The following is a 10,140-nucleotide window of genomic DNA, read 5'->3' as shown; positions in this document are numbered from 1 at the left end:
ACAAAACATGATCGATGGTGACCCTTCGCCGTCAGAGGTGGAGGATGGGGGGAGAGGGACAACGCGGGGAGTGGGAGTTTGATTTTTTTTTTAATTTTTGTAAAATGATAATATTTTTATTATTAAAAAATTTAAAAAAATATAAAGATAAATACACTTAAAAGTGTAATGGAGAAAATGTTATGCACTTATTTTTAACAAAAAAAAATATTTAGGCACAAATCGTATTTCGAGGTATTGTTTAGGCATTAAAAAGTGTATTAAGCTTAATGATTAACTTAAGAGCCTGAGTAACATATCAGTGATACGGAGACGGACGTAGAAATTTATGTTAGGAATAAAAAATAAAAAATATATATATCGAAAATATATGATAATTACATTTTCAGAAGCAATCCATCCCTGCAACAACATATCTCTTCTTAAAGTTCTCTGTGAGCAGAAAACGGCAAAGTACAAAATGGAAACCTCATGTTGTTCTAAGACAGGGAGGTGAATATGAAGAACAACAAGAAACAGGATGAGGAACACAGCATAGAGAACAGCATGCACAAATATGGAAGCCACACTTGTTTTCATGTTCATGAAACCCATGGGTTGATTCTTCCCTGGGATTTGCAGGATTAGCCCTGGCGATAGAAATGCAAACAGCGCTGAAGCTATCAATGGAGCAGCCCAGTCTCTCATTTCACTCAAATCTCCTCTGGAAAATGGAATAATCAATCAAAAATGTGTTTTGGATTATGCAGAGAACAGGAATCCTACGAAGCTAAACATAAGAACTCTCAATCCCACATGCTCTTGATGCTCCATCAACGTCCATTTAAAGACGAATCAATCTTTAAAAGTAGTTTGTTTTTTAATGCCTTTGATTATTAAAATTTGAGACAACATAATGGCTTTAGACAAGAAACTACCTACTCCATTTCCTGCCGAAAGTGAGAAATAATTTAATATTGCCCGACTACACTCCTCTTCATTTCATTCATCAAAATTTAATGGTGTTAAGAAGAGGATTAATGTAAAAATAAGTGTACAAATTATATTAATGTTAATTTTAGGTGTTTATAGATTTTTTTTATTAAAAATGTGTCTAATGTTTTCGACATTACACTTTTAGGTGTCTGGAACATTAAAACCTTTAAATTATGCCGTTAAGAGCAGTGGTGGAACTTAGTGATAAATTTGAGGGCAATCTAAAATTTTAAAAAGTTTAGAGGTTTAAATAGGCCTGTAAATGAACTGAACGTTCAACGAACCGTTCATGAACCGTGCGGCGGGAAGTTCGTTTATGTGCCTTTATTTATTAAATGAACGAACATGAACAAGATTTTGTGTTCGTTTAATTAAATGAACGAGCATGAACATAGGTCTCGTTCGTTCATTTATGTTCGTGAACGTTCGGTTATGTTCGTTCAGTTATGTTCGTTTATGTTCGTTCGGTTATATTCGTTTATGTTCATTCATTTATGTTTAACCCAATATTCTTAAATCAATTTTGGTGACCAATTTGTAAGTATCTTAAAAATATTAATTAATCTGATATTCTGATGACCAATTTATGTTCCTATATTCATTTTCCCCATTTTTCCAAACCCTAGTGTTCACTGGAGAGTAGAGAGAAAAATATATAGAATTTTCCATAAAACAAAACAAAGTTTCTATGCAATTTCTGAAAAAAGAGTGTAATAGCAAAAGTAATGGGTTTTCCAGGAAGAACCCATTAATAAGTAGAAAATACATTTTGACAATGAACTTTTGTTTTCATAGTTCTTGTGTGACCTTTAGTTGTAGAGTAGACTTTAGGTACGTTAAAATTTTGAATGGTGGTTTAGCAATAATATCAGTTACAATATGTAGCATCGAAGGGATTTTGGATCTATGTTATTGCCTTGTAGTCCAATTTATACCGTTCGAAATCTTTATACTGTTAAATTTTCTACTCTGCCAACGGAAATGACCATTATTAACAAACCTCACTAAAGTCTGACATTGATGTCACAAAACTTTTAGCCAGCGAATTTATTAGAATAACGTAGTGGAAAATGATTGTTCATATGTAATCATGGACCACTAAGATAAATGTTATAGCGTTAAATTAAAGTCGTGTGAATCATTTAATATCTTTAAAAGATCGATCAAAATATTTGATATCTTCAAACATTTTATCACTGCTAATCAACTCTTACGCTATTTATCACTGTAGATTTGGTTGATTTGCATTGTCGACTATTTTTCATGAAAGAACAATGGAAGGCAGGGTCTCCAACGTTTATGTTCGTTTATGTTCGTGTTCGTTTATGTTCGTGTTCGTTTATGTTCGTGTTCGTTTATGTTCGTTTATTTATTAAATGAACGAACATGAACAAGTTATATTCCTTAATAAACGAACATGAACAAAAAAAAATTTATTCGTTTATGTTCGTGTTCGTTTATTTATTAAATGAACGAACATGAACATACCTCCATTCGTGTGCGTTCGGTTCGTTTACAGGCTTAGGTTTAAATTAAAATTTTGAAAAAACTTAAAGTCTTTAGTTTACATTTTCTGCAAAAAGAATTGCGGTCTAACTAAAATTTTTGAAACTTTAAGAGATTTAATGAGATTTTTTTTAAAATTATGAGAGGAATTTAATTAAGAACATTAAAAAATTTCAAGCTTAATTTGAATTTTTAAAAATTTTATGGGGATAAATTATTTTTTAAAAATTTTAATGATCTAAATTATAATTTTTAAAATTTCGGGGGTATGACCCCCACTAGTCCCCATTAAGGGTGTAAACGAGCCGAGTAAAACTATGAAATGAAGCTCGACTTGACTCGAAAACTCGCAAGCTTAATATTTTCAAGCTCGACTCGAACTCGAAATCCTGAACTGAAGCTCGTGAGCAGCTCGAAAAAGGCTCAAATAAAAAAAAAATCTTAAAATTAACTCGATTGAAGCCTCAAACTCAAACCTGAACCTTAAATACATGAAAATCTTATTGTATTTTAAAAAAATCAATACATAAATGTTAATATTATTAATAATTTATTTTAAAAAAATAAAATCTTAATTTATTAAGTTTTTGAGCTGCTCACGATCTTTTTGAGTCGAATATCAAGTAGCTCGTTTCGGCTCGTTAAGAACTCGAGTCGAGTCCATTCGATCCGAGTATTTATCGAGTCTTGATCGAGTCGATCTCGAGTAGCTCGCTATCTGTCTCGTCTCATTTACTGGTTAAGAGACACATGTTAGTCATATAAAATTTTAAATTTTTTAAATAAAACTTTTAGAAATTTTATAAGCATATCATGTTTCATTTAATGGCTGAATTTAACGACAGACAACTAAAAGTGTAATGTCGGAAATATTATGCATCTATTTTTAACGAAAAATTATTTAATCACCTAAAATTAACTTTAATTATAGTTTGAACATTTATTTTTACATTAAATCTTAAGGAAACATGAAAAAAAAATCCTAAAAATTAGTTACCCACCCACAAAATCTTGCAATTATCATTAAAATATTAAAAGTAATTTAATAAAAATCCAATGCTATTCGAATATATTTTATTCAATCATATTTCTTAAATAATTTGGAAAGTGACTGTGATAGTAATAAAACCAATATCAGAGGGCATATGTTAAGTGTATGCAAACCCTTATTACCAAAAATCCTACTCTTATTTCTACTAGTCAACACTTGACATTTAAATCTAGAGTAAGTTATATATTTAATTATTCCATTATCACTTTAATTTCTTTTTTATTATCCAATTATTTCTTTTAAAAAATTGTACATAAAATCACGTTATGATTCTGATTTTACCATCCAACTATTTTTCAAATATACTTAAAATTACGTTTTAGTTATATTTTGGTTACCAACTATTAAAAATTTAATAGTGATGCTGATGTTAAGGGTGAACGTTCGATTGAGTCGAGTTGAGAAAAAAATTCTAGTTATTCGAGTTGACGAGTCCTATTTTTTAACTCAAACTTTATTTGAAATTTTTTCAAGTCGAGTCAAGTTTATAAAATTTGAATCGAGTTGAGTTCAGTTGTTCAAATTTTTGTTTAAATTTTTTATAATTATTTATAATATTGTGGTACTATTTTATTCCAATTTAAACGGTTTTTTATAACTATATATAATACAAATATATTTATTCATATATCATATAAAGTTGAAAGACTCGACTCAAACTTAAAAATCAATCCACTAATCATTAAAAATTTTGAGTTATTCAAATTATCTTTGTTTTATTTTATAACTGGACTCAAATTTAAAATTTTTTCGAGTTGAAAAAAATCAAATTTCAAGTTTAATTGAGTTATGCTCACTCCCAATTGACGTGTTGCCAAAATGTAATGCCTCAACATCAATGAAAAAATAAAAAATATAATGTTAATAGTATTATTTATATTTTAACGATGGTTGTTCAAAATAGATCCAAAACATAATATCATATAGGATTTTTTTAAAAAAAGTTAAGTGATCAAAACAAAATCAAAGTGATAATTGAGTGTCTAGATAAGTAGTTTAGCCTTGTATTTAACAGCTACAAGTGGATTCACGCACTCTTGTTTTTCTTGTGCGTACAAATGATTCTCACTTCCCATCTGTCTCTTTCAACTCTCTGGTTCTCATGGCTATAACGCTATATTTATCTTCCTTACTCTATTCCCACCTAGTAATTTCACTCTTCTCCTTTGCAAAAAGAAACAAAAAGAAGGGAGCTTTCAGTACTGATTTCTGAAGCTCTTGTGAGGACAGTGGTGAAGTGGAGGGAACTATTTTTAATGGCAGATTGGGCCCCGGTTCTTGTAGTGGTGGTGCTATTTGTGTTGCTATAACCGGGACTTTTTTTTCATTTCCAGGGAACAGCAAGCAGCTGGAGTTTGGGATCATGAAAACTAATGGCAAGGCCATTGCTATCCACACTCTTCTTTTCTTTGCCATCTATGCTGTTTTGATCGTCGATGTTCACCTCCATATCTACACCAACTGAGCCTTGCCCTGCATGGTGAGACTCTCGTTATTGATCTCTCACTTCAAGATCTCTACTGGGATTTACTTTGTTAATCTTTGTATTAGAGAAAAAGAGGAACTCTTAATGATATTTGTCATATGAAAATTGTCTATTTCTTCATTTAGCTTCACAGAGTATTATTCCTTTGGTCATATTAGGCCGGCCAGGGGCTTGTTACTGCCAAAACAACGTCCAACCCAAGGTTTCTCCTCCGGTCGGTCATCAACCTTTTCTTTGTCTCCTGCTCCTCTTTTTGCCTTATTCAATCATCTCCATTTGGCTTTAAATGGCTGTTTCTATATGAGGTTCACTAAGCCTTGTTATGCAGCTATTTGCTTATAAAATCCTCCTACATATTCTCAATCCTTTCCCACATAAGTCCCAGAAGAAATATTGTGGCAAGAAACACAAGGAAGAGGGATGTCGGGAGATTGGGGGCCGGTAGTGTGGCAGTGGTGCTGTTTGTGTTGTGTTCACCAGGGTTGCTGTTTCAGCTGCCTGGAAACAAAAGAGCTGCGGAGTTTGCTAACTTCCCATCTCCATTTTTGTTCACACCATCATATTCTTTGGGCTAGTTACCATCTTTGTGATTGCTATTGCATTCATATTTCTTCAGGGTAGAATAATAAAGGATTATCCCCTCTTTTTCCAATTTCATGCTGTTTGTTCCTTTAAAAGTTACATTTCAGATCAAGTTTATTTACATATCAAACTTTATATTACTGTTTTTAATTTGACAAATTTCATAGTTTATAGATTTTTGTGAATTGCCATTGATAAAAGAAAGCAACCAATTGTTAGCAGAATATTTCGAGCCCTGAATTTTGAATGAACTCGAGTTTCATATAGCTTTATTCAATTCAGCTCTAGTTCTGGCCACCCTCTAGGGGTTACATTAAACCGATTTCCAGCACAGAGCAGGGCTATGCGAAAACGAGTGCTCTTTGCAATACCATTTACCATATACTTCCTTTTTCTGGTTTGAATTAGTTGCACAATCTGATAGTTTCTTTTCATACTAGTACTACCACTGTATTATGTATAGATTACTGATTATTGGTGATCCTAATTGCGTAATTATATGTTGAATTCTTGACTTATGTCATGTCAAAATGTTCTTTAGTTAAATCTGAATTCGAAACATCGATCTTGATTTTCTTTCACTTGAATTACAGACATCAACTATGTTTAATTATACATAAGGCAGTTACAGATAATTACAGAACGTCTTCAAGTGTCCTTTCATGTATGTTCATTCTTTTCAAGTTTTTTCATGTATGTCGAAGGCCCTTGAAGAGTCATAATCTCATACTCTTGTTTATATATGCATCTGGTACATGTGTTGGACATAAAATCTTATTACTTAATTGAGCATGGATACTAAGAGCTATATGATTATTCATTGCTCTCTAGTGAGCAACTTCTTGGAGTTTAATTCGTTCAGAATTGTTCCTTTCATGCTTGAAACGTTCTTGAACAGAGAATATGTAAGTAGCAGCCTTAATATCAATACTTTCGTCACCAGTAACTCCAAAGAAGTTGTCGATTTTGCTTAAATTATCTCGGTTCTCGTCAGCCGGTACAATGAATGAGAATTGCTTTGGTTGGGAAATCATATAATCCTGGTAAACTCGAAAGCTGACCGAAGACATTGCAGAAGAATCCTGGTTTGGCTTGACCTTGCCGGTGTATTGCTTGGCTGCTGGTGCTGCCTTGACTGGTCGGTAGAACAGCTTCAATTTCCCCTTGATGAGCCCTCGGTGCTTGCGATTGGACTCCATCTTAATACCTATATGGATATTGGACTCGAGATCATTTGATCAAATGATAATTACCGAGTGGTACGCAATACAAGAGTAGGGTAGCTTTATATAGTAGAGGCTTGTGCCAGTGTTTCATTGTCCGATAAACCAGTTTCAGATAAACTCTCAATGGATGTGGCACCTTAGGTAAATATATATTCCAAATACTTTGTAGGATACGGAAACTTGTAAAGCAGATATTAATTAATTATGAATTCATTGTATATTTTATGCAAACCATTGGCCTTTTTATAATTATTAAGGGAATCGGCATCATATTAGCAGTGGATCCTACCAAATAGAAATGTTTCTTTTCTCTGTAATTTCCAAATATTGTGACTTTAGAGAGCTCATTTGCATAGGAATCTCTTGCTCTGCTTCTGCTCAAAAGGCACCAACACTGCCCAACTTTAGCAGATGCAAGGCAAATTATGGTGTTTTTTTTCTGGTGGAGGCTACTGCCCATTCTATTACAGTTAATGTCGATGGGGCGTTTGACTCGGAGCAGTCTGCTTCCGTAATTGAAGTTCTTGTTCATGATAATCAGGGTCTTGTGATTGCTGGCCATGCACTTCCAATTCAGAATGCCGTTGATGCTAGTATTGTGGAAGCTCAGGCCATCACTTCAGGCATCCAACTACCATCTGAGCTGTCCGTGTGAAGTGTGGTGATTGAGAGTGATTCAGCGAACTTAGTCTGTCGGTTAATATCACTGGGACTTTTGTTAACATCACGTTACATTCAACGCATCTGAGCTGTCCGTGTGAAGCGTGGTCATTGAGAGTGATTCATTGTCATGTCTCGGTCCATTACATTCGACGCTCTGCAAATGTAGCTGCCTATGGTCTTGCTCAGTGGGCTTCTTCTTCTTCTTGTTATCCTATATATTTTTCATATGATTGCCTTCCTTGTATTGCTGATATTGTATCGCCTAGATTAAATACATAATTTGGATTTTTTTTATAATATTGAAACTAGCTACTTTAGATCATATAATGACCATATATGAAAAAATTAAAACCCAACCAAAACACTCGAATAAAAAATAGATACGAATAAATCTGATTGTATCAACAAACTAACCATAAAATGTGATTAAGCTATTAATAACATCAAGAACCGCAAACTGGCCTTAAATACTGTATGTTTTTAGACATGGTGGCTCACCGTAGGGCAAACTGCGGTTAAGTATACAAGACTGACCTATGCGAATTGGCTTGTTTCCTTTACTCAGACATGAACAATACAGTTGTCGAGTTTCCATGTTTTGGATATCCGTATAGATAGATAAATAGACATATAGATAAAAAGAAAAGACCGAATTATACAATGTAATTTTTTTAGTTTTACATAAATTTAAAATTATTAGATAAGTGAAAATAAACGACCTAGATAAACAGTAAAAATGAGAAAATATTCGCTGCAAAAAAGAAAATTAATCTCAACTGTCTATTTTTACTCATCCAACAGTATTAAATTGATATAAAACTAAAAAAAATTATATTATGTAAATTAACCTATATATATATATATATTTCACGACGACAAGTCGCTCATGGAAACTAAAAAAGTGGTGATTGGGGCTTAAATTTTTTTATTTTTTGGGTAAACTACGTGGATAGTCACTAAACTTTGAAAGTAAAAAATTGCCACTAAATCACTAATGTTTAGTTTCATTTTCATTTTGGTCACTCTTTCATAATTCCTTTAGTGCTATGTGTCATCATAATCATACGATTGGTCTAAAAGGTAAAAGAAATTAAAATTATGGACTTAGAATTTACCCTTAATGGCCCGTGTCACCATGATGATATGATATTGCTTTAAATGGTTAAAGGAAATTGAAACATTAAGCGTAGACATGATATTGCTCTTAATGCCCCTTAAGGTTGACAATAGATATAATGGAGTAGGTTGAACTTAAAAATCCATCAATTTTCTTTAACATGCCAAGTTACTTTTTTGAATTAATCACTCTACCCGAATTGATCGACTAATCCAAATCAGGTGTTGTAGAGGCAAGGACGACCCTCCCAATCCAATTTGCTCCATTCGCAAACGTTAGGGTTTGAATCATTGATCTTGATTAAGGAATCTAGTGTCTCATCCCACTGAATCAATTGGTTGTTGGTAACATGGCAAGTTTATTGATGAATTAATATTGATTAAATGCAAAAAAAAAAAGGTAAAAGAACACTCTAGAGGAGAGGAAATTAAGTAGTAATTATATGAAACTAATATGTAATTTCTTTTGCGGGTCTCAATCATATATATATTAAATTGAATTTCAACGTTTTAAAGTAACGCAGGCAGCTGATTTCCAGATTGCAGCCAAATAGATAGGTACATATAAGAAAAAATTTCAATGTTGAGAATGATTACAAATTGTAAGGTTGTAATGTTAAAGGCGATGAAGTCAAATCAGATTACAACTTAATTTCATAGCAATAATTATGGTTTCCGGATTTCAAGCAGTGGTTAGGCAAACAAGCAAGTGCTTCATTCAACCATGTCAATATCAGTCATCCACCCATGGACTATAGTGAAAAGCAGTATCAGAACAAGTGTTTACGTCTGGATTCATGTTTGATTGTTTAGGTTTGGATTCATGTTTATAAGTAACGAATCAAGTAATTTCAGTAGTTAGAGGGATGATTGTTATCGTAGAAGACTCGGATTTAAACACGTCATCTACAGAGATGTTTGAACAATTATTGTTAAATAAACAAATATTTTTTGAACAAATAATATCTTGTAGTCACCAAATTAATAAGAAAAACAAATATAAGAACTTAATATATAGCAGAAAAATATAGAAACACGTATTCTCCTCTGTTGAACAAGAAATATTACTGGACGCACGTTAGCTTTATGATGACCTTCTAGAGCTAGCTAGCTTGTCCACAATTTTGTACAATATAGACATGCAATAAAATCATGAAACCAATATTTATGTATTGTATAAAAAAATTAAATTATAATATAAGTTTTTCTTTAAATAAAGCCACAATAAAAAATTATGAAAAAAATAAAATAAAACATGACAAAAATAAGATATAAACAAATAATTAAAACATGAGATCTGAGATGGATTCCATGTCAGTAAATCAAGTATGGACTTTGGTTGAACCACTTGAAGGGGTCAAACCTATAGGGTGTAAATGGGTTTTCAAGAAGAAAACCGACATGGATGGTATTGTACAAACATACAAGGGGCGATTAGTCGCTAAAGGTTTTCGACAAGTTCATGGTGTAGACTATGACGAAACATTCTCCCCTGTAGCTATGTTTAAGTCCATCCGGATCTTGCTCACACTAGT

General features: G+C 32.6%; 2 protein-coding genes across 3 annotated transcripts; both read right to left on the bottom strand.

The window, feature by feature from the left end:
* Positions 1–241: 241 nt before the first annotated feature.
* Positions 242–702, bottom strand: LOC120138596. Its single transcript, XM_039154039.1, has 2 exons — positions 382–702; positions 242–286 (listed from the first exon to the last, which is right to left on the bottom strand). Exons 1-2 carry the CDS (start codon positions 685–687, stop codon positions 242–244), a joined length of 351 nt encoding a protein of 116 aa, XP_039009970.1. The 5' UTR covers positions 688–702.
* A 5,670-nt stretch (positions 703–6,372) lies between these two features.
* On the bottom strand, positions 6,373–7,011 carry LOC120138472. 2 transcript variants are annotated; one of them, XM_039153926.1, is made up of 2 exons: positions 6,968–7,011; positions 6,373–6,811 (listed from the first exon to the last, which is right to left on the bottom strand). In XM_039153926.1, the coding sequence occupies exon 2, from the start codon at positions 6,797–6,799 to the stop codon at positions 6,428–6,430; it is 372 nt and encodes a 123-aa protein (XP_039009857.1). In that variant the 5' UTR covers positions 6,800–6,811; positions 6,968–7,011; the 3' UTR covers positions 6,373–6,427. The 2 variants fall into 2 exon arrangements, with proteins under 2 accessions (XP_039009857.1, XP_039009858.1); XM_039153927.1 differs by having other exon boundaries at positions 6,972–6,994.
* Positions 7,012–10,140: the final 3,129 nt, after the last annotated feature.

Source organism: Hibiscus syriacus, unplaced genomic scaffold, assembly GCF_006381635.1.
Source record: "Hibiscus syriacus cultivar Baekdansim isolate YM2019G1 unplaced genomic scaffold, ASM638163v2 tig00110694_pilon, whole genome shotgun sequence".
Taxonomy (NCBI): domain Eukaryota; kingdom Viridiplantae; phylum Streptophyta; class Magnoliopsida; order Malvales; family Malvaceae; genus Hibiscus; species Hibiscus syriacus.
Note: the sequence above shows the minus strand (reverse complement) of the source record. Positions and strands in the feature narration are given on the sequence as shown.